Raw genomic sequence first — 24,134 nt, forward strand, 5'->3', positions numbered from 1 at the left:
CACTGAGCCATTAAGAGCAATCTGTGCTTAAGAGCGCGATGTAACCAGCCAGCTGGGGCGTCTCTCCTGACGTCCTCGGCTGAAGGATGTCCTTAAGGATAACAGCACCAGCCACACTTCATTTAGAAGTGGCTGCTTTGTTTAACAAAGTACGGCAAAAACAATTTTAGGACACTGATCTGACAGGTACACCCGTGTCTTGTTCAATGTTCCCCGGTATTAGGATTTCATTTCTCTCCTGGGTTCTTTTGAGCTTTCTCTCACTGTTAATGACATACCAGTTCATACAGGGGGTGCCTGGGGGCCTCAGTCCATTCAGTGTCTGCCTCTTGATTTCAGCTCAAGTCACCATCTCAGGGTCGTAAGATCAAGCCCCCTATCAAGCTCCACACTTAACGTGGAATCTGTTTGAGGTTTATTCTCTTCCCCCATCATCCCTCATCCTGCTCGTGCTCTCTCTCTCCCAAATAAATGAATAAAAATCTAAAAAAAAAAAAAAGTAATTGCATACAAAGGCAGAAACACATGCTTTTCCTGAGGTAAGGAAAAATATTTAACTGGCATACATAAAGTATTTCATTCTTCAATAAAGAGAAGAACGTTTCAAGAATACTTAAGAGTAGCCCAGTCCTAAATTCTGATGAGCTTAGGAATTAGAAAATACAGGTACTGAAAGACAGCTACATTTTCATCTGTTTTAAAAAGTTCACTCATTTCTAAATAAGCCATTTATTTATTATTGCTCTCGATCCCCCAAGGAAGCCCATGGTGTGTACGTGCTTGGGTGTGTTATGAACCACACAGACTGTGTCCCGCGTCATGCAGGAACATGGCACTGTCTTTGAAAGATGGGTCACAGAGATCCTGAAGGAGGAAATGACCAGATCAGGAGCAGAGCCACTGACATTCCAGAGGGATGGAGAGCTGTGAGTGGAGAAGGTTCTGGAATGGGCAAGGTGGCCTGGCCGGGAGCCCCCTTGAGATGGCTGGTGGCCAGAGGCCCGGACCTCGCCTTCGCATGCCTCCTTTAACATCCTGCTGGGTGCTTACTTGCTATGTGACTTCAAATTCCTTAACCTCCCCCTGCTTGAGTTTCTTCTACTCTGAAATGAAGGTAATAACTGCAGGAGGGAGCAGTGTATTATTATCCGGGCACTATTTTACGCGCACGGGGCACTGGGATAGTGTTTGTCACTTTCTTATTCAAGGTAGCTTATCATTACCTTTGGAAACACTCCAGTTCACCACTTCCCGATCTAGAGCTTGCTGTCTATGCATCTGTTTCTAGTAAATCAAGATGACTAAAAGGCAAAACTGATACCTTCTCTACCAGCTCTCACGATCCAATCAACAGCACAAGCATCATTAAATATCATTTGTTTATGCCACTGTGCCAGGTGCTACACACACACACACACACACACACACACACACAGGTCCTCTAGAAATGCACAGTACGGAGATAAAGGACAACAACCCTCAGAACGTGCGCTAAACCAACACGGAAACGAAACCTGCTAGGCACTGACCATATGAGCAAGTGCACATTGTTTACATGAAAATCCTCTCCCCGAGCACGCCTGCCCCCACCACTAGCCTCCACAAGCCGATCCACTCTGCTCAACGGTTGGCTGTATTTCACAGAGAATGACACGGGGAAGCAAATATCCTGAGACAAGTAGCAGGCCCAGGGCGATTCCTCTCCCTGCTTTGCACCTGAAAAAATCCTTTCTGACTCCAGCAAAACCTGGAACCACCTTCCAGGTGGAAACATGAGGTAAGCAATCCAGGCCATTTGTCCCCACGGTGTGGCTCTGGAACTCACACACACAAAGAATCTGCACTTTAGAAACAGACATAGACAACTTTGCCTTAAAAGAGGCCATAGGGGAGGTCTTGGAAGGTGTCCCCCGTGGATAAGGAGGGGGGACTTGGCACTGAGGGGAGACTATGGCCTTGGCACTGAGGGGAGACTGGGATGGGCCAGGGTGGAATTGGAGACAACGGCTTTCCATGCTTTTATTTCTAAACCATAAAGGTCACTTTTGATGAAAAAAAAATTATATTATTTGTATCATTTTTAAAAGATTTTATTTATTTATTTGTCAGAGAGCGCACAAGCAGGGGGAGCAGCAGCCAGAGGGAGATGCAGGCTCTCCACAGAGCAGGGAGCCCAACGGGGGACTCCATCCCAGAACCCTGGCTGGGATCATGACCTGAGCCACCCAGGTGTCCCCTTATTTGTAGCATTTTTGAAAAATACAGCAAGGAGAGAAAGTTTTCAAGGAAATGGCAAAACAGCAGCAGCCAGCAGCCTAGAGGTGGAGCCAAAGCCCCCTAAGCTCCGGTAGAATCTGATGGCCCCGCCCACAGATGGGCGTGGCCACTCGGCAGCGCTCCAAGTCACGTGGTGGATGAGCACCTCCTGCTCATCCGAGCTTCCGCGAGGCCCCTTCTGAACAGGTACATGTGCTCCTCGTCTTGCAGACTGCAGAGAGGGCCTGTGGCCGAGGAACAGCAGACCCTGGAAGGCAGGTGCTGCGGGAAGATCAGAACTGCCTACGGAAGAGGAATCGGAAAATAGGAAGAGAATCCAACAGCAGAAAGCCAAGAGGAGAAAGTTCCGGAGCAGGGCAGTGTCCATACTGACTGTCAAGGCTGAGGGGTTACCTTACACGTGGCCTAGCGGTATCCGGAGGGGGACGAAGAGAGAAAATTGGTTCAGCAAATCCGTGCCTGGGTGTGGTTCGTGCCCAGACCTGCAGGACTTTGGACAGGGAGGAATGGGGACCTTTGAAGAGTAGGCTACCCAGGGCAGACCAGACCTCAATGGCCTCACTTGCTCTGGGTCTAAATATCCGCGTTTAGGAAGCTCTGTGAAGGCACAGTGGTATCCATTCCACAATATCCAGAGAGGAGGTTTCTCCCTTAGCCGTAGACAATAGCTCACGCTAACATTTCCCTCAGACCCGTGTAAGACGTATCTATTGATAAGTTTTGCATAAGTGAGCTCACTAAAATTAATGGGCATTTTCACACACCGTCTAAGGACTATATCTAATTTGTCCTGGAAAGACTCTGGAAAGTTCTAGCTTGTCATTGCTAAGTTTACTATCCTTTGCATGGTCTGGGGAGAGGTACCTGGAATATAATACAACTGAGAAATAAGGTTGTAGGGTATTGTAGAGGTTTGCATTATAACTCACAGACTGGGGATTCCCACCCAACTGAAGCACAAGTAACAGTGTAAGTCAGAGGCCAGGCACACGTGGTTCTGTATGAAGGGACGCCCAGAGTCACAGAACATGGGATCTGAAAGAGACATCAGAACTCTTCACCTTTTCCTTTTACGAAAGCAGAAACTGAAAGAGGCTGACAAAATCACAATTATTCGATGTAGTCACTGGTGGTTCGATACTGGGCTCCGTCTGTCTTTACGTTTTGAGTGAGACACAGCAAGTTTCTCACGGGGCTTTAAAAGATTATACTGAATCAAGCAAATGACACCAGAAGTCCTCCCTTTACCAGAAAAGTAATCACAGGAGCGACCAGGTCTTCCCACCAAGCATCAACGTCCAGAGGGGAACTTAACCAGAGGAGGAAATCACCAAACAGGTGTGCAGTCTACACTAAAGCTCCTCCACTGCGTTTCTGAGTCACACAAGCCCTGATCTTGACCTTCAACCTCATGTGCTCATGGCATTCCCTCTCACCAGGGAATTCTCTTGCTCGTGCGTGCCTTTTCCAAATCACTCATTAAAAATATGCGATGAGGCAAATATTGACTGATCACTACAGACATGACAAGGTTACAGCTCTCTACATAGATGAAGGTTCACTGAATTCCTATTCATGTATCACTTCTGATGACTCCCTCCCTATCCATGAGGAAATATTTCCCCAAGCCACAATGACGTCAGGGTTTTAGTAACTTTCAATAGAGTCGTTAATCAGAGACTTTTTCAAGGTCTAAATAGATTTCAGCCACTGGTTCCCCCAACCATATGATGATTTGTTCCCTGATGGGATATTAATTGATCCATCTGACACAGCTTCCTCTTACAAGAATCCCGTTACTTTGTCACCCAACGGCAATGAGTCACATTTACTTAAGAGCTCAGTGAGCCTCTACTTTAAAAATTATCATGTGGTATTTGATATGGGTGATGGGTGGATAGACAGGTTATGAGGGCCCAAAGAAAACATCCCTCCCCATCCTACCATCCAAATAAACATCAGAACTCATTACTGATTATCACTGGAGTCAACTTGGTGCTTTTCCCTGATCCCGCCTTCCTAGATAACCACTCTTGATTTTAAAGATTTTATTTATTTACGTGAGAGAGAGAGTGTGGGGGGAGGAGCAGAGAGAGAGGGAGAGAGAGAACCTCAAGCAGACCTCCCGCTGAGTGCGGAGCCTGACACGAGGCTTGATCTCACGACTCTAAGATCATGACCTAAGCCGAAATCAAGAGTCGGACGCTTAACTTAGTGTGCCACACAGGCACCCCAACCACCCTTGCTTTTAAACATAGTTTAAAATGCTCACATACGGATGCGTCCTAACAATATATTGCTTTAATCTACTTGCTTTTGAGATTCATAAACATGGCATTTTACTGTATGTGGTCTTCGGGAACTTGCTTTTTTAAATTGAATATTTAGTTTTGAAGATATATCCATGTCATTGTGTGTGGCTGTAGTTCCTTCATTTTCACTGCCGTATGGCCATCCATTGTGCAAATACACCAGTGTATTTATCCTGTTATAGGATATTACGAATGTCTCCAGGTTTTTGGTACAATGAACATTATTATCAAGAACATTCTCAAGCATGTCTGTTAAAGAAATCACAAAATACCTATTTTTCTTGCTTTGAAGGGTATAGGCATGTTGTGCTTTACAAGATAATACCAACTTTTTATCCAAGTGTTGAGACCAAATGACTCCCCGTCCCCCCAGCAGTACCTGAGAGGTCCTGTTTCCACACATCCGTTACCGCTGACACTTGTGCTGTCAGATGTCTTAATCCTTTCTAGTTTACTGGGAGTAGAAGAGTATGTCATTGTGATCCTAATTTACATTTCCCTGATTACTAATGAGGCTGAGCATGTTTTCATGTTTTCAGATTGTCTACCACCTGGCTCCTAATAATTTTAGGCAATTTATTTTGTAGCACTGAGTGTCAAACTATTCACCGGCCCCAAATCCTGCTTGGGAGAGGGAAGGGGTTGGAAAATAAGACACACAGTATCTTACAAAACACGGGTGGCTCTGAGTCCTAGGTAATAGAGATAATGGATACTTTGGCTCTGCAGGTCATTAAACTCTGCCTACACTAATCAGCAGCCTTTGGCAGGGGACTTGAGCTCAGCTTAAAAGGTAGGTACACATGATCGAAGGGAATACGCTCCTGCCAGTCAGGGGCGCAGGACTGGCAGTGTGAAATCTGTTTAAAGAGAGGCAAAGAAAGGCCCACCGGAGGCTTCTGGGAAGATCCTTCCCTATTCTTACAGGCAGCAACAGCAAGCCAGGATTTGGCTAACCCTAGAAGTGAAAGAGGCAGCAGGCAGGTCCACAAACAGCAGTCGTCCTAAGTCCACAAGGAGGACGATGGTAGAACGACGTTATCGTCATGGAAGGCAGGACAGACAGACGGAACAGCCTGGGTCCTTGATCACACTGCTGAGCTGCCAGGTGAACCAACACTGATCCCCTCTGACTCAGGGTGCCAACTTATGCAAACTGATAAACTTCCTTGTTGCTTAAACCAGTCTGCACCTGGCTTTCTGTTACTTCAACCAAAAGCATCCTGATAGAGGTTATGTGGTTAGTTATGTGGTTTATAACAAACAAACCAAAGCAACAAAAGACCATGAGCTGTGAAGAGCGTCCCTGAGATGCTACTGGTGAGGGACTGGCCAACAGCACGAAGAGGAAGCTTGTGGATGAACCCAAGTGGCCCTCACCGCACCATGCCGGAGGATGGGTGAGTGGCGCGAGGTGGGGACTCAGGCAGCAGGGATTCAGCATTCAGAAACCTGGGATTGCGAGCACAGCTTTATTGCCAAGATAGGTTTTGTAACCCCTGAATAGGATCATTCAGCAGAGCTGCTGTTAATTAAATTCCCCTCAACGTGTCTCCTCAACAAGCCGACTCTTGCCACCCAAGGCTGATTGGTCTCTTCCCCCCTCTCAGCCCTCACGTGAAGCAGTCAGCTCCTAGCCATGGTATCCTTGCTTATATCGAGTTGTCTTCTTACCATTTCATACAATCACCTTCTCAGGCTTCCCTTCTAGCATGTATGTACCCAGAAGCAAAGCATTACACGGTCTTCTGCTTTGTAGCCTCCCTGCTACCCGTAAGAATATTGGTCCTGCTGGCAGCTCCGGTGCGCCCTGAGACAGCCATCTCTGATCTCAGTTTCCTTCTTTGTTACAAGAGCAACACTGCAAGACCGCTGATGGATGACAACAGCGCATATCACGTGGTTGACAACTGGCAGTCATTACTGTTAATGACGTTGGGTTAAGTGCACAAATGCCCAACATTCAGGGTGACGCCGTGTGGTCCAAAGGTGCCTTTTAGCCACAGAATCTCTTCCAGCCTGAAACAGAAGAGTCCTATATCCTAAAGAGTCTAGAAAACTTCTCCCTTTGGGGAGAAGGAAAATGTTATCATATCCTTATCAATAAGGGAGAATCAGAGCAACCTGTGAAGAGTGAGGGTCTTATTATCAAACTGTAAAACCAACCACTGACACCGCTACCGGTTCCATGAACCAGCGAAACATTCCATCTTCATAGGAGGAAATCAGTCACCAGGGTGCTAGTCTTGTTTTTGTATTCCAGAATAAAACCATACTGGCTTTAGAAATGTAGAAACACTCTGAACATGAATACGCTTTTTAATAACTTCGTGTACTCATAGACACAAAACAAGAGCTGGCACAGTTTCAGTATCAAAGTTTAAATTTCAGTGCAATGCAATACTACTACACAGGCTCTAAATGTAATTTTAGAGAACAAGAAAATACCCAGTAATACAACTAATTTAGAGTAGAAGAGATTCCTGGAATAATTATCTAGTTGAGGAAAAGATCAAGAAATGGTTGACACCCCCCAAAATCACATTATTCCAATTTTGCACAATTTTTTACAGCAATATCCTAGTTGCAATAACATAAATGCTTTAGAAAAAAATTAGACACCATACAAAGTATGTCGAACTATTTTTTTTGCAGCGGAAAAATCTGGTAAACAGCCTTAGAGGAAGGAAGAAATGATAACACAACACAAGGAAAGCAAACAGAAGATCCAAAATGAGTCTACCCAACCCTGAGTATTATTTCTACAAGAAAATTAGTTAAGATTTCAAATACCAGCACTGAGGAGAGGAAACCCTGAATTTTTATTGTTTGCCTCCTTTCCACCATTAACTGTACTGATTTTGTCTAGCAGTCTTCTCCTGCAGAAGAAACTGTAAATTAAGCCCCATTTTTCCAATATACTAAATAATGAAGTTCATAATGAGCCCATGATAATGGGTCTTTTTTTGCTGGAAGTTGCAATTTAGTTTATTTTTCTAAGGAACATCTGCTATGGTTTTGAAAGGTTGCTAAGGGGGGTTTAAGAAAAGGTGATACAAAGCAAGCGACTTCTTTACCCTATTCTTCACCAAAAAATGCAGCTCATTTAAAATTTAAACTTATATTTTAAATTATGAAAACCATTTAAGGTTTTGATGATTCTTCACCTTCATGAAGGGGCCATGGACTCCGCTGCCACGGGTCACATTCATTCTGGGGTGACGGGGCCAGGGTTGGGGTTAGTGACTGTGACCTATGGGCATCTCTAACTGGAAAATTGGAACAGAGCTGTTCCCCTGATTACCACATCCCAAATTCATCCATTAGCAAATCACATCAACTGTCAAAATACTGTTCATCCTAGTTGCTTCCTATGAGTCCATTAACGACCCCGATCAGATCCACATTAGTCCGTATCTGGAAATGACTTCTGCATTTCTCTATTTGCTCCCATGTTCTAACATTCCATTCTACCTACCGCTGCTAAAGTGATTATGTAAAAGTGATTTAGAAAGTTGTACTTAGAACATAATCTAATGCCCTCAATGTAGTCTAAGAGCCCTTGCCTGATCTGGTGCCTGGCTATCTCACTGGCCTCATCTGCTACCATTTTTCCTCTTGTTCAATGCACTCCAGTCACACCACACTTCTTACCATTCCTCAAACAGGCCAATTTCATCCTACCACAGGGCCTTTGCACTAGCTGATCTCTCTCCCCCAAATGCCTTTTACCAGATATTTGGAAGCCTCAATTCCTTGCTTCTTTCATATTTCCACTCTTCAAAGCAGAAAGAGATGTCATCTCTTCAAAGATGCCTTTCCTAACATGCCATCTACAACAACCTAATCTCAATACTTAGGAATAAACATAACCAAAGAAATAAATAACTTGTACTCTGAAAACTATAAAACACTGATAAAAGCAACTGAAAATAACACAAATAAATGGAAAGAGATTCAATGATCACGGACTGGAAGAATTAACATTGTCAAAATGTCCATACTACCCAAAGCAATCTGCAGATTCAATGAAATCCCTATCAAAATATCAATAGCACTTTTCACAAAACTAGAAAAAATAATACTAAAACTTGTAGGGAAACACGGAAGACCCCAAACAGCCAAAGCAATCTTGAGGAAGCACAAAACCAGAGGTACCACAATTCTAGATTTCAAGCTCTACTACAAAGCTGTAATAACCCAAACAGCATGGTACTGGCACAAAACCAGACTCATAGATCAATAGAACAGAGTAGAGAGCCCAGAATTAAATCCACATATATAATGGTCAATTAATCTATGACAAAGGAGGCAAGAATGAAAAATGGGAAAAAGACAACCTCGTCAACAAACGGTGCTGGGAACACTGGACAGGAAACTGGACCACTTTCTAACACCAGCCACAAAAATAAACTCAAAATGGATTAACGATCTAACCTGAGACCCGAAACCATAAACATCCTAGAAGAGAGCAGACACGGTAATTTCTCTAACATCAGCCATAGCAATATTTTTCTAGATATGTCTCCTGAGGCAAAGAAAACAAAAGCAAAAATAAACTAATGGGAATAGACCAAAAATAAAACCAAAGATAAGACCAAAAATAGACCAAAAATAAAAAACTGCAAAGGAAACCATCAAGAAAACAAAAAGATGGTGGGTATTAAGGAGGGCACGTATTGCATGGAGCACTGGGTGTGGTGCAAAAACAATGAATACTGTTATGCTGAAAAGAAATAAAAAACAAACAAACAAACAAACAAAAAACCAAAAAAGATGACCTACTGAATGGGACAAGATATCGGCAAATGCCATATACAATAAGGGGTTGACATCCAAAATATATAAAGAACTTACACAACTCAACACCACAAAGACAAACAATCTGAATGAGCAAACAAACAAACAAAAAAAACCAGAGTCAGAACCATAAATACAGAGAACAAAACTTGATGGCTGCCAGGAGGGAAAAGGGAGGGTTGGGCCAAATGGGCGAAGGGGAGTGGGAGATACCAGCCTCCGTTTATGGAGTGAGTCAGTCACAGGAAAGAAAGCAGAGAGCATAAGAAGGAATACACTGATATTATAAATCGATGTAATAGGGCAGATAGTAGCTATACTTACAGTAAACACAGCACAACGCATAAACTTGTCAAATCATTAAGTTGTACACCGGAAACTAATATCACATTGTGTCAACTACATTCAAATGTAAAAAAATAAATAAATAAACGAAACAGCATAATCTCCCCAGATCTCCAGCCTTATCCTTCTCAGTTTTCTCCCAACAGTTGGAATTATCATGTGATATTACATTACACTCGTATTTGTGGCTTTGTTTATGGTCTGTTTCCCCTACTAGAATGTAGGTTCATTGAAGGCAGGGACCTTACATTATTCATTGCTAGAACAATCCCAATCCTCATCAAATGTTTGTTGAATGAATACATGAACGGATTCATTGGTTTCCTAAAAAGTGCAGACCTAACAAATCCCTACTTCTTAAACATTATATTAAACCATAATTATGATGGAAATTGTATGCTTAGGAGGATCCTAGTAGCAAAACCAGTACCTGGTATGACATGGGCCCAATCTTCCTGTCGCTCTCATCCCATGAGCCTACCTCAAAGCTGTCCCTGGGAAATGTCAGGAACTTAACCCTCCTAGTGAGCTAGGTCTGGATGGATGGATGAAGACCAAGTGCTGCTCTATGGCAGACACCACAGCAGTGGCCACACACCAAAAATGTTCTCTGATCCCCTGTAGAAGCTAAGCTATAAGAGTTTTATGGGCTACAGAAAGCGAGTGGGATTAAAATCAGGCATATTGTCAGCATTTTCCGTTTGCTTTTTTTTCATTCCAGTTTTCAGAATAGAATATATCGTCTAGCCCCAAACAAAAATAGCATTAAACACGGTTCTGCTTTACCAAAGCCATCAGGAGCCCATAGGAATGGAATTAATAGTAAGCAGAGGGGGTCAAAATCTGCTCAGCTCTCCCTGAGTAAGAGCCGTGGAAGTCAATGTCAAGTAGATACAGACAGAAGTGATGGGTGGCTTTCATCTAGTAATAAAGTCCTAAGTTTAAGTGAACAGATGTTTGGGCATCACTTCTTAGACACACTACCACCTTTATCTGAATCTGCTGGTTTTTATTTTAACTTTTATACAGGCAAAAGAAGTAAACTAAATGGGACAAAAGGGAGAATGAATAAAGTGCTAACATCTGTTCCAATAAGCTGCTTTTTCCTCTCTGCTCAATGGGATAGATATTTGCCAGCAAATTCCAGAGATAATGTGCCTTAAAGGCCTCCCCAAAATAAAAACAAAAATATCTGCACAATGAGATCTACATTGATACTTGCCTGCACCAAATCCCTCGAGCCACCCAAGTTTGGACTTGACCACAAATATGGGCTGGAGGAGACATACCAAGTTCCCATCCCAGCCTCTGGGACCAATCTGCCCCCGTGTCACACTTTCCCACCTCTGCTCATGCTCCCTTCTTCCTGGACATGCACTTCAGCTACTGGTGTCTTCTGTCAATGTTCTACCCCCTACGGGGGCTCTTCTCGGTCTTCCCTTCAGCAAGTCTACCTTAATCTCTCACGTCTCCGAACTCCTCATTGCTTCTAACACTCCCTTCATAGTGTGCCTTATGGTCTTCAAAATATTTTCACATAACTTGTTCAGAAGACAAACATTCTTTTTTTTTTTTAAAGATTTTATTTATTTGACAGAGATCACGAATAGGCAGAGAGGCAGGCAGGGGTGGGGGGAGCAGGCTCCCCGCTGAGCAGAGAGCCTAATGCGAGGCTCCATCCCAGGACCCTGGGACCATCACCTGAGTCGAAGGCAGAGGCTTAACCCACTGAGCCACCCAGGCACCCCACAAATATTCTTAATATTATTATTCCAGGACATGGATGAAGAAAAGGGGAATATTCCAAGTTCAAGGATCCACAGGAGGCCCTGCGGCCTTCCACTGCCCTGCTTCATCAAACAATGCTGGGACGTCGGGTTCGTCTGGTCGATTACAGGCTATGAGAAGAGGAAGGTGGGTACGCCTCACAGCACTGGACAAATGATAATTACTTTAAGATACTTGTTGACTGGGATACTGGAGAGAAACACGGAGAACGGGATTCTGGTGCTGACTCACTATCTTCAGTTGCCTGATTGGTGGCAAGTCACTGAGATTCAGATCCCCCAGCTGCTGAACTGAGGGGTTTGGGTTGAATGCTGGTGTTAACCCTCCGGTCCTAGAATTCGTGAGCAATATGCTAGCAGACATGGCTTCCCCTTGGTTGACCCCTTCTGCCAGTATCACAAATCCCAAGTTGTCAAGTCCCCAAATTCAAGTACTCTTGTAAATGTGCTAGAGGTTCTAGGCTGCCATGTGTCCACTGGAACCAAATCCTCATGGGGTTCATGTTGTGGGACACACATTACACATGGGACCCTCACCACACTTGACATGAGGTGGTGTCACTAGACCCACCAGGCCTTCGTGTAAACCACAGCCCTTGGGGAATACGCACAGGACAGTAAAATCTCTTAGTCCGAATCTGAGAATGCCAACATTCCACTGTCTCTTCAAGGCCATACTTTCCAAGCAATCTAGAACTACTGAACCACCAGAGACCCCCCCCCCCACAAGATTCCACCTTTCCCAATTGCTGAAGCTGATCACGTTGGCAGGGGAACCTAGAGGTATTCCTAAAACGGAAACTCCCTCCTACTCGTCTCATTCTAGCCGCCACACTCACTCTCTCAAACAAGGAGTAATTCTCAAAATCAGAGAGGCTTGAAGCTCAAAATCTTCAAGTCATTTTGTATTTTGCCCTCAATCTCCTTCCTTATCCTGCTCAAGGCGGGCTCTTGGTTTCCTCCCATCTTCCCTCCGCCTGGCCTCCATCTGCCATGGTCCCTGGTGCCTGGTCTCCCTGAGGCACAGGCTTCCAGAAACCTTCCCCCCTTTCTCCAATCCGTCCCACCCAGAGCAGACAGAATAGGCTTGGGCTCTCTGCTCTGCTACACCGCCCTCCCTCGACACCCACAGAACATTTTGTTTCGTCATTGTGTTCACAAGAAGGGCAGATAAGAAGAGATAAAGAGGAAGTGATGAAGGAGGGAAATCATGAGTCTGGTTTCTGTGACCTGTGTGGAAGGAACTCCTCTGAAGCCTTGTTATACAAGTTGGCGTGGGTAGCCGTTTCCTGAGCTGACATAACAAAGTAGCACAAGCCAGGTGACAGAAAAAAACAGAAATGTCTTGTCTGGCAGTCTGGACACTAGAAGTCTGACATTCAGGAACTAGAAGGGCCATGCTCTCTCTGAATGTTCCAGGAGAGAATGCTCTGGTGTCTGCCAGCTATCCTTGGGTTTGCTCGGCTTGGAGATGTGTCACTACCATCCGATGGCACCTTCTCCCTATGTCTCAGTCTCTTTGGGCTTCTAGAACAAAAAGTATCTTAACATCAACAGGAATTTATTTCTCATGGCTCTGGAGGCTGGGAAGTCCAAGATCAAGGTGCCAGCACGGGTACATTCTAGCGGGGACCTGCTTCCTGCTCATGGCTTGCACCTTGTTGCTGTCTACACATGGTAGAAGGGACTCGGGAGCTCCCTGGAGCCTTTTATAAGGGCACCAATCCCATTCATGAAGGTTCTACCTTCAAGTCCTACATATCTGCCCAAAGCTCTACCTTCTACTACCATTACAATAAATGTTAGGATTTTAACACAGGAATTTGGGTGGAGTGGGGAGACAGACCATAGACCCTTGTACCCCTTCACACAGCCTACGCTCTGTGTATGTTTGTATTTGTGTCCAAATGTCCCCCTTTTAGGATACCAATCACACTGGATTAGCACCCATGCTAATGTCCCCATCCTCACTTGATTATCTTTATGAAAACCCTATTGCCAAAAAAGATCATGTTCTGAGAGTTAGGACTTCAATATACCTTTTTTTTGGGGGGGCACAATTCAACCCCAAGAGCATGGGAAAGGGTGACTTACTTTCCAGTGGGGCAGTGGACCAGCCCTTGACAGAACTCTTATACTCACAGACTGTATGAACCATACAAGGCCTACCTACCCAGGCCCTAGACATCATCCTAGGTGAGCCCATGTGGCCACCGAGCTTGACTTGACCTTTCTTCTCTCCAAACTATACTAGGGAGATGGAGCTGGAGGCCCGGGAGTCCCAGAAGCTCTTGGCACTAAGAGAAAATATGGCAGGAGGAGGAGTTGGCTCTATCAGGAGAACGTGAAAGGTGTAGCCGTGAAAGGTGAGAGGACCGCAGTGGTTTTGCATGTGTCTTTATCCTTGGCCTGGTCCAGCTGTTAGCTACTGCCCTGGTACCGAAGCCATCCTATACTGTCCCCCACTGCATCGTTCCGAGTCAGCGGGCATCGTGGTGATCCGTGTGGCTTCTTCCCTCTTGTCAACACTCCCTGCTGTGAGTAGGAATGTCTAAAGCATCCTCCACCTACACACTGCCTGGCTGCTGGGGAACTGTCCAAATGACAAGGAGAGAGCCCCAAGCTTGTTCTGTCTTCTCAAAGTGCGGTCTTTACGAGCGTAAGAATATTATAGATGTTAATAATAAGAATGTTCGGTATTTTTTTTGCTGAGATCGTGCAAGCTTGCTGAAAGATGCCGATAAATGTAATTTGTTTTTAAAATACCTCATATTAAAAAACTCAATAGACATCTATTGCATATCCACTCACCATATGCAAATTAAGATGAAGCCATTTAAACATCGCTTTGTGGATTCACTATAGAAAGTTTATAATAATAATGCAAACTTAGAGCTCACCCCAAGCAAGACATTTTTTTTAAAAGATTTTATTCACTTATTTGTCAGAGAGAGAGAGCACAAACAGGGGGAGCTGCAGGCAGAGGGAGAAACAGACTCCCTGCTGAGCAGAGAGCCCGAAGTGGGGCTCCATCCCAGGACCCTGGGCTCATGACCTGAGCCAAAGGCAGTCGCTTAACTGACTGAGCCACCCAGGCACCCCTCCTTGGCTTTTCTTATGCCCCACTTGCTTTCCAGTACTGTGCACACAATGAAGGTATAATCCTTAACGCGAACCCCTCAACATTTCCCCCAAGTGCTTTCCATAGTCCTCCCTCTGCCTTCATCACTGCCATCCTTTCCTGCTTCCTCCCCCTGATAAAATCCTGAGTCCCCTGGGAGCGCACGTCCACCGTCTACCTCCGCAAACACCACATCTCTGTCCCCGTACATCATAAATGCTGGATAAGTGAATGAAACAGGAAGTGCCGAAGGCTTGTATTCCATTCCAATTTTGGACTAGTTTAAAAAAAAATTTTCATTGTTACCTGGGACAACAAAATTAGAGCTTATTTAAATGCTCCAAAATATGGAAGCTTGCATATGTTCAGTGCTTGGCAAGGAATCTACAAATGGAAGCCTTGAGGGGAGGGCTTTGCAAAAACTCTGTCTCCTTGGGGTGTGCTTTTCTCCATCTATGTTAAAAGGAATGAAAAACAAACCCAAAGAGGCACTTAGGAGGCCCTAGTCCCATTTCATAGCCTAAAACTGCTTTAACAGAAAGATTCTCCCTTCCAAGTGCCGTCATTTCTAGAGAAACATGAGGCAGGAAAATGCAGTCTGTTTATGGCCAAGAAGATAAGAAGAAACCTCAAGGTTGTCAATGAGCATTTTATCACTTGCCTATTGGTTTGGCTGTCTCTGGTATTGTTTAAATGTAGAATATGTATTCAGGATATGAAATGGATTTGAGATTACACATTCAGGAAATGAAATGGATTTGAGACCTTAGAGCCTATAGAATGCAATTTAACATTTTTCTCTCTTTGAATTTATTAGATTCTTAGAGCGTTATTTCCTTTTAAACTGCCTTAATGAAACAAAGTGAACTACCCTGGAATGAAAGATTTTATGAGAATGGGTTTCCTCAGAAGGGCCACAATCTCCAAGAAAAGTGTTAATGTTCGTCTTTATAAGAATCCACCTACAGTCTTTCGTCTCTTGTGTGGACACGGAAGGCGCTGCGGGAGCCTGGGATTAGACAATCCACGTGTTGCCTGGCTGTCCCCTCAAATTCAGGTCACCGTCTTTCCAAAGCAAATAATCTCCCCCTCCAGACTGACAGATCCAGATGACAGAGGACAGGCCGGTCATTGCTGTCATTGCCATCAGGATGTCTAGCCTTGAGGAGTCCGCATGGACGGAGCAGGAGAGGCCAAGGGTGGGGTGAGCATCCAGAGACAGGCACCCTCCATCTGGTGTCACACGGCTCGCAGGCAGAGCCCAGCACTCCACAGTCAAATGGCCTGAAAGTGATCTCCCTCTGGCCCCGACCTTTCAAAAGCTTAGGGACTTCATGGTACCTTAGAGGGGATCAAGTTCAACCCACTTGTGGTAAAGCTTAGGCAACCTGGGAAATAAATGCCCAAGGCCAACCGACAGTCAGGGGCTGAGCCGGGACCCCACAGGACCCCTCCGGGAACCACGCTTCTTTATAAGCAAGGGCAAGCAAAGCCACGTGCAGTGCTCCTCAATGCCGTGCTTTTCTAGTCCCAAAAGCTTTGCCATCTAAGCGGGCTGCCACAGCTGGCTGGCCAAGGGGAGCCGCTGGTGTCACAGAGAGGTGCAGGGACAAGAATAGCTTGCAGAAGCCACCAGCGGGAGGACAGGGGTCTATCATGCGTGTGTGCTGGTCTACTGCACAGCTGGGACCAAGAGGCCACCTCCAGGGAGCGGCTTCTCCACCCCCAGTGCCCAAGACCCACAGGACAATGTCACTAGGCTGGAGGCGAGTTCCTGACAGAAGGCCGTGGACTTCCAGAGCCACGCCCCCACAGCCCTCCTGCCGCCTCAGGCACTGGGTCACGGCCACAGCCCCGGCTCTTCTGGGCCATCTCTCACAGCTGTGGGCCCACGGGGTCTGAGGTCTGTCAGGACTGTTGACTGTTTGCCCCAGTGAACATGCCGGATGGGCTTGCTTTTGGCTTCGGGTCTTTGAAGCCATCAGTTGCTAGAAGAGACTGGTAACCCTAAGGCACACAGGGCGAAGCTCCTCCTCACCTGCGCCCGGGCCTCCAGAACTCCCTCCCCACGCGGGGTCACAGGCCCGATTCCATTCTCTCTTGGCCCTGAGCACGTCCCAGCAGGCCCCAGCCTGTCCTCTCAGTCCAGGGGCGCTGGAAGGTTATTCTCCACCTGGACGCACATGGGTCCTCACCCCAGGGCTCTGGTGCCCCCCCCCCGCCTCCCCCTGCCTCCCCCCGCGTGATTTCTGCTGCAGGGCTGGGTCACTCACCCTGACAATGAGCTTCCTCCCTGCTTGTCACCTTCTGTGGACCCCTCCCCTGACAATGGGTGTTCTTGTCCCCCAAGGCTGTGGTCCTGCCTTCGGAGGGGGAAGAGAAATGGGGAGAGGTCCATGCACTGAGAGTTCGGGAAGGCCAATTCCTCTCTCCAACATGGAGCAAAAGGAACAGGAGGAGCCACGAATGTGCCTGAGACCCAAACACAGCTGGAAGGTCTAATTCAGGCTCCAACCCCGACAGGCGCACGACACACACGGCAGATTTCCTGAAAGCAGAGAGCAATCGCACGTCACAAAGTGACACAGGAATACAAACACCACCATCATTCCGAGTTCCAGAAAATAAACTGGGGGGAGGGGCGGACATAGAAGGAGGGAAGGAAGGAGGGGGGAGGGGAGGTCGAGAAAGTATCTGTGGAATGTGGAGGTCCCACCGCTGAAGCATGAGGGGGAGGGGAGGAGAGCTCCCTGGGTGAAGCGTGGTGTCAAAAGCCACTGACTAGATATGTGACTTGGGTGACATCCTTAACCTCTCTTGGTTTCATTCATTCATTCAGGCATATGCTATATTCCTACTATGTGCCTAACACTGCGTTGGGCACTAGAGATAAAGCCAGGCCATGAAGGAGGGTGTGCGGGGCGGAGAAAGGAGGTGAGAAGAGGAAGAGAGAAAGAGGAAGAACAGGAAGAAGAGGAACAGGAAAGGAGAAGGGGAGGGGAGGGAGAGGGGGAAAGAAAGAAGAGGAGGAGAGGGGGAGGAGGAGGGAAGGGAAGGAAGGGAGGAGAGGAAAAGAAGGAAGAGGGGAGGGGGAAGGAAGGGGAGGAGGGGAGGGGAGAAGGAGAGAAGGCAGTAGCAGTAGCGGAGGAGCCTCCGCTCTGACAAGCTTGGTGGTGATAGTGACTTCATCAAGTAATCACACTAATTAACAGAGGAACAAACCCTGCAATAAACACCCCAAGGAAAGGCATGTTTTCTTCAGAGGGTGAAACCAAGGAAGTCACCCAGACCGGGAGGCTCGGGGCACAGGGGGCTGAGCACCTTCTCTACGAAGGCTTGTTTCCAGATGAAAGACTGAAATGATCAAACAGTGATCTGGATTCCTGTCCTCCTGGACTCCTCTCTTCCACATCCAGTCCCTAATCAGAGCCACATCTCAGGTCTGAGCCCCTCTGCGCCTCCCCCAACAGGGCTTGGTCCAAGTACTGCCATCTTTGCCTGGACTGGTGCAGTAGCACCTCAGTCAATCTCCTGCTTCTGCCCTTTACAAGTGCGAGGGATGGTGGGACCTTTAAAGCCCGCAAGGCAGCTCCCTCTGCTTAAAATCCTCTGACAGCTTCCCATCCCACTCAGAATAAAATCCCAAACTATACTTCTGACCCACAGGGCCCTCTTCTGCCATAATGTCCTTCTGTCCTTTCACCGCCCCCATCACCCCCACTGCTGCCCTTCCCACTGCCTTCCTTGCTAGGCCTTTGTTCTGACAAAGCACTGTGCCTGGAATGTCTTCTCCAGACTATTCCCCCACTCCATAGAGGTCCAGACTTGAGGCCTCCCACACGCCTTTTTGTGCCCATTTGAGCTAAAATACATCTCTCCCGACCCCGACTTCTAAGCTTCTCACTTGCTTTACCCACTGTTCATGCATTTAATTTATGCGCTGAGTGTCTGTGATGTTCAGGCTGCTCCAGCTGCTAGGAAGACTGCAGTGAGGGGGGCAGAGCCCCTGTTCTCCTGCAGCTGACGCCCTAGGACCAGGGAGAAATGACAGCACCTCTATGTGTCAGCTACCCCCCAACACACAAAGAGCAGAATCTGCCCCCCAGGCCCATTCCCTCAATTCCAGAACCGGCCGTGCCTCCCGGGGAAGGGACAGCCGCAGGGCAGGGGACAGGCGGGGTGGGCAGTCAAGCCGGAAGGTTTCTGAAACACAAGATGGATGGGGTGGGGGGCGGTGCTAGAGCTCAGAGTGAGGGCAGGGGGCAGTAGGAGGCTGCAGAGGAGATCCAGGAGGGACCCGGCCCCTCTCAGGAAGAGCCACTGCTGGTTCTGAGCTGGGTGGTGACAGGTGGGGATTCATATGGAAAGAACCTGTCTGGCCCCAGGGTGGGTGTGGGGGCAACTGTGCTTGGGAAGGAGGTGGTGGTGGTTTAGACGAAGATGGTGGGCGAGGAGGGAAGCCAGGGGCCGGGTTTTTGCTCCAGTGAAGTGGGGTAATGCTGCTACCGGCCTGGAGGGCAGTGCAATGGGGGGAGGTGGCCTCCAGCCCAGAGCACCCTAGGATTATGACGAAGGGGAGGGTGGTTTGGGCAGGGAGGAGCGTCCCGACTTCTCTGAGGCAGCCCCTGTGCTCAAACGGGGAGCCTCTGCGCCTGTGCAAGCGGGTGAGCTCCGGGCGCTTCTGAAAATGGCAAATCAGCACAAGCGATAATTTGATAATCAAAATAATTAATCCTCAGGATTACAATTGAAATGCTAGCCACTTAGCGACTCTATCATTACAATCCCTCGCAGCCTCTTCCCGGTCCATTCAACTCCCTTCTAGCTGCCAGTTTATGGAGTCAGAACTGTTAAAGGGGTGACAGCGAAGACCACATGTCCCTAAAGCGCCTCGCTACCAGACTGGGGCCAGATGACGGGGGCCCGAGGCCTGGGGACTCCCCACCAACATGGTGGCTTTGAGCCTTCGGTTTCTCAGTTCAACAAATTAAATTTGAATACAGAATTAAACATTCGGCTCATTTGTAGAACTTGATTTTAAAAAGTAAAAGAGGAAACCTATATGATCTCATTAGAAATGTATTCATCACGTCCTAGTCTTTCCATTTACAAAGTCTCTCAATTCATCTTCTTTCCATTTCCAGGGACACTAACCTAGTCCAATCACCATACATTTTTTTAATTTAATTTAATTTTTTCAGTGATCCAAGATTCAGTTTATGCTCCAACCACCCAGTGCTCCATGCAATCCATGCCCTCCTTAATACCCACCACCAGGCTCATCCGACCCCCACCCCCCCTCCCCTCCCCAACCCTCCGTTTGTCTCTCGGAGTCCACAGTCTCTCGTGCTTCATCTCCCCGTCTGATTTCCCCCAATTCACTTTTCCTTTCCTTCTCCTAGTGTCCCCCGTGTTATTCCTTTTGCTCCACAAGTAAGTGAAACCATATGATAATTGACTCTCTCTGCTTGACTTACTTCACTCAGCACAAAGGATGAATACCCAACTTTCGAATCAACACGCCGGAAAGTTTTAGTGAATCCCCACTAGACGCGGAGCAGTGGGCCAGGTGCTGGGGGGATCAGAGAATGAATGTGCTTCCCGCCCTTGACTCGAGGAACATAGAAAAAGCTGCACATGTGGACCCTACACCCACAAGATAAAAACTCACCGAGAAGAGGTGACAGGACCCTTTGTGATCCTGTCTTCCGTCCATTCACACGTCCTCCTGAAGCCCTGAAGGCCTCAGGGAGGATGGGGCGTGGACGGGGATACCTTCTGATGGGACGATGGTGACCTGGCACCCTCACTGTGAATGACCGTGACCAAGGTCATGGCTGAGAGTGGCTCTGACCCTCAGGACACACCCTCCGGGAATGGCCTGCCCCTCCACTGTCCCCCGCCCCCAGCCTCCTCTTGCCCATCCCACCTCTCCCCTCACAAATCCCTAATTTCTGCCTCACCCGTCCATCTTTTCACACTGAGCAAGGCAGGTTCAGACAAAGTGCTAAAAGACCAGGGGAGCCGGCCACTACTGCGGGGCGATAAAGCAGGGAGGGGTCCGAGGGCGGAGGAGAGGCAGGGAGCTGCAGGCCTGCCAACAGCATAAACATGATTTCAAGGAGCGGCCACACTCAGTGCCTGGCACCGAAGGGCCTGGCCAGCCCAAGCAGGGTTTGCTCCGATACCATTTACAGAGGACTGCCTCGGGCAGGTACCCCGCTGGGGGCTCCAGGACAGAGGTGGGCACCAGGCAAAGAGACTTTCAGAAACACGGAGGAAACCCAGAATGGGGTCACACTGTCTATGTTGCTCTGGAACTTGCAATTTAAATACCAGACCCGGGTTTGGATTTTGGAGGCATTTTTACTACTATGAACAGTAATACTGCAGTGAAAAGACTTCTCAGTATCTCTTTGCTCACTCATCAAATTACAGTATTTTTCTAAGGGTAAATTCCTGAAAAAGAACATTAGGGTCAAGGAGATGCTTTTTCTTTCTTTTTTTGCCAATAACTTTTTATTTACATTGCTGAACTGCTCACCAAAAAAGCCGCACCATTTTATTTACAGAAAAGGAAGTGAATGAGGTTAAGTAGTTTCCGCTGTTTATCATTTATATTTCTTCTAATGTGAATTATCCATACATGTTCTTAAACTTGTCTTTCTACTGAGTCAATATTTTTGTCCTTTGTTCTGTATTAATCTTTTGTGTAACAAGTACATTGCAAATACTTTTCCATCTTTGTGGTCTTTAAATTTAAGAGGCTTTGCTTTGACCCAATTTTGAATTTGGGTCATCTACCAAACTTTCCTGGCTTTTTGTGGGATGCTAGTGAGTGCCTTCTTCACCCAATTTTATAACAGCCACAGACATTTCTCTACTGCTTTTACATGTTCACTTATTTAAAGTATCGATCTGTCTAGATTTGACATAAAGTTTCTCATAGATCCATATAAGTATATAGTACATTAAATTCTTATATATTCTTAGGTCTTATTCTGTGTTATTAACTTCTCTGGCTGTCCTGGGATCAGGACACACACAGCTTTAATTATTATTAAATTAATAACTTACTTTTTTAAAGATTTTTATTTATTTGTTTGTCAGAGAGAGAGAGAGAGTGTGTGTGTGTGTGTGTGTGTGTGTGTGCGCACAAGCAGGGGGAGTGGCAGGCGAGAGAGAAGCAGGAGCAAGGAGCCTGGTGCAGGGCTCTATCCCGGAACCCTGAGATAAAGACCTGGAGGACAGACACTTACCTGACTGAGCCACCCAGGCGTCCCAATAATTTATTATTTATGAACAAAAATGCCCTCATCCTCCCACCCCTCATTATTTACTTTTCAGAGTTTTTCCAAATATACACATACTTTTTTTCCTTCAGATGAACTCGAGTTATTTCAAAACTTTCTCCCCCAAAATCACAACTATACTTCAGCCAGAATTGTGTTAAATTTATAAACTAATTTAGGGTAGGATAGACATCCTTACTATATTGCATTTTCTATCTAGATATTTAACATAATCTTCCATTTATTAAAAAAAGCTTTGTATCTCTTGGTCTTATACTTTTTCCCTATGAGTACCGCACATTTCCTTAAACTTTATTCCTACGTGTGAACTACTTAGGTATTGGGTTAAAAATCTGAATGATTTTTATTATAGTTTTAGTTGGTCATTGTCCTGAGGAAGCATTTTTTAAAAATCTGTAATGTTCTGTCTGAGATAGCTCTTATATTATTTCTAATACTTTTGGTTCTCCTGAGTTTTCTTTCTCTTCCTGGAAAAAGGCAGACAATCACATGTTGGCAAATCAAGGTAATTTTGCATCTTCTTTCCACTATAACATACTTTTATTTTCTCATTTAATTGAACAGGTTATCACTTCCAGAAGAATTTTAAGTGGTAATGCTCACAGGAACATCTGTGTTTTGCTCTTAATATTGAAAATGTTCTGTCCTTAAGAATGAAGCTGGGGGTACCTGGGTGGTTCAGTGGGTTAAGCCTCTGCTTTCGACTCAGGTCATGATCTCAGGGTCCTGGGATGGAGCCCCGCACTGGGCTCTCTGCTCAGCGGGGAGCCTGCTTCCCTTCCTCTCTCTCTCTGCCCTCCTCTCTGCCTACTTGTGATCTCTGTCTGTCAAATAAATAAATATATAATCTTCAAAAATAAAAAAGAGAAAACTCACTTAAAAAAAAATTATGAAGCTGACTGCGGTGTCTGAGTGGCTCAGTCGGTTAAGAGCCCAGCTCTTGGTGTCGGCTCAGGTCATGATCTCAGGGTCGTGAGATCGAGCCCTGAGTCAGGCTGCAAGCTCAGGGCAGAGCTTGCTTGAGATTCTCTCTTTCCCTCTCCCTCTTCTCCTCCACCCACTCTTACAAAAGAAAGAAAGAAAGAAAGAGAGGAAGGAAGGAAAAAGAAAGGAGGAAAGAAGGAAAAAAGGAAAGGAAAGGAAAAGATTTAAATAAGACAATTTTTGTAAGGCTCCCACCAAAGTGCTTGGTCTTCATAGGAATTCGATAACCGGTAGTTATTGGTATTATTTTCACCATTCCTACCCTCCCTTGGGCTTGTTCCTCTCCTCTGTAGCTTTTTCATACACTTTCGCTCCGGTCTATACAGCCCCATCCAAGAGTCTTGTCTTTCTGGTGCTCTGGTACGAGGGCAACAGCCAACTTCCTTCAGGATCCAACTCATGACAACTCTTCAGAGAGACTCTTCTTGACTTCGTGAATGTGCCTGAAACTGTCCTCTGTGTGTTCTTGCAACATTTTATATATAATTCATGTTATATTACAGGCTTGATTATATGTTACCTTTAGGATTTTCTAGATAACTACAAGTGGCAATTACTTGTTGGTTTCATGGAGATACACCTTGTCTTCCTAATTAAATTGAAAGCTTTTGAAGGCCAAGGATCGTATTTGCTACTTTTTTATTATGCACAGACCCCAATCCACTGAATAAGGACACGAATCCCGAGACAGAACAGGACATGGATAAAATTACCCAAGTAATTTTCCTAATTCAAATTCAAGCATTAAAACAGGATTGGAAAACCAAACGTGCAATGATTACAGAAACTCTGAAAGTCATTTCTGAGACCCTCACAAATCTTCATCTCCTATCCCCTCCCCCACCCCAGCCACACATTGCCCGGCCCCTTCTCCTCCTGCGGGCTTCAGGTCTTTCTCGTGGATTATCCGATTATCCGAGGTGCCCCCCCCCCCGACACACACACATATTTTTCTCCATCTCAATGCCCAGTGAGCTTCCTTCCTCACAGTCTAGCATTGTGTTGGCTTACTTGCTCACTAGACTGTAACCTCCAGACCCAATTTTAGACAGACCCACTTTCTTTCTTCCTTTTTTAATTAGTGAAGTTTAGTTGACACTCAATGTTATATTAGTTTCAGGTGCGCAACAGAGTGGTTCGACGGTTCGGTATGCTCTGCAGTGCTCACCACGATCTGTGCTGTCCCCATCGGACA

The 24,134-nt window shown here is 46.2% G+C and overlaps 1 protein-coding gene across 5 annotated transcripts in view; it reads right to left on the reverse strand.

Moving 5' to 3' along the window:
- Positions 1-24,134, reverse strand: part of LOC111158684 (zinc finger DHHC-type containing 14) — a 269,562-nt gene that overhangs the window by 137,623 nt on the left and 107,805 nt on the right. Inside the window, exon 2 of one of the 5 annotated variants that reach the window (XM_022520892.1) lies at positions 16,916-17,190. The exons of the other annotated variants lie outside the window; for them this stretch is intronic. Within the exon in view, the coding sequence (XP_022376600.1) occupies positions 16,916-17,040 (125 nt within the window). The 5' untranslated portion in view covers positions 17,041-17,190. The remainder of the gene's footprint in view (positions 1-16,915; positions 17,191-24,134) is intronic. 5 annotated transcript variants of the gene reach the window in all.

The sequence above is a fragment of the Enhydra lutris genome, unplaced genomic scaffold (assembly GCF_002288905.1).
Source record: "Enhydra lutris kenyoni isolate GAN:26980312 unplaced genomic scaffold, ASM228890v2 scaffoldscaffold62, whole genome shotgun sequence".
Classification (NCBI taxonomy): Eukaryota; Metazoa; Chordata; class Mammalia; order Carnivora; family Mustelidae; genus Enhydra; species Enhydra lutris.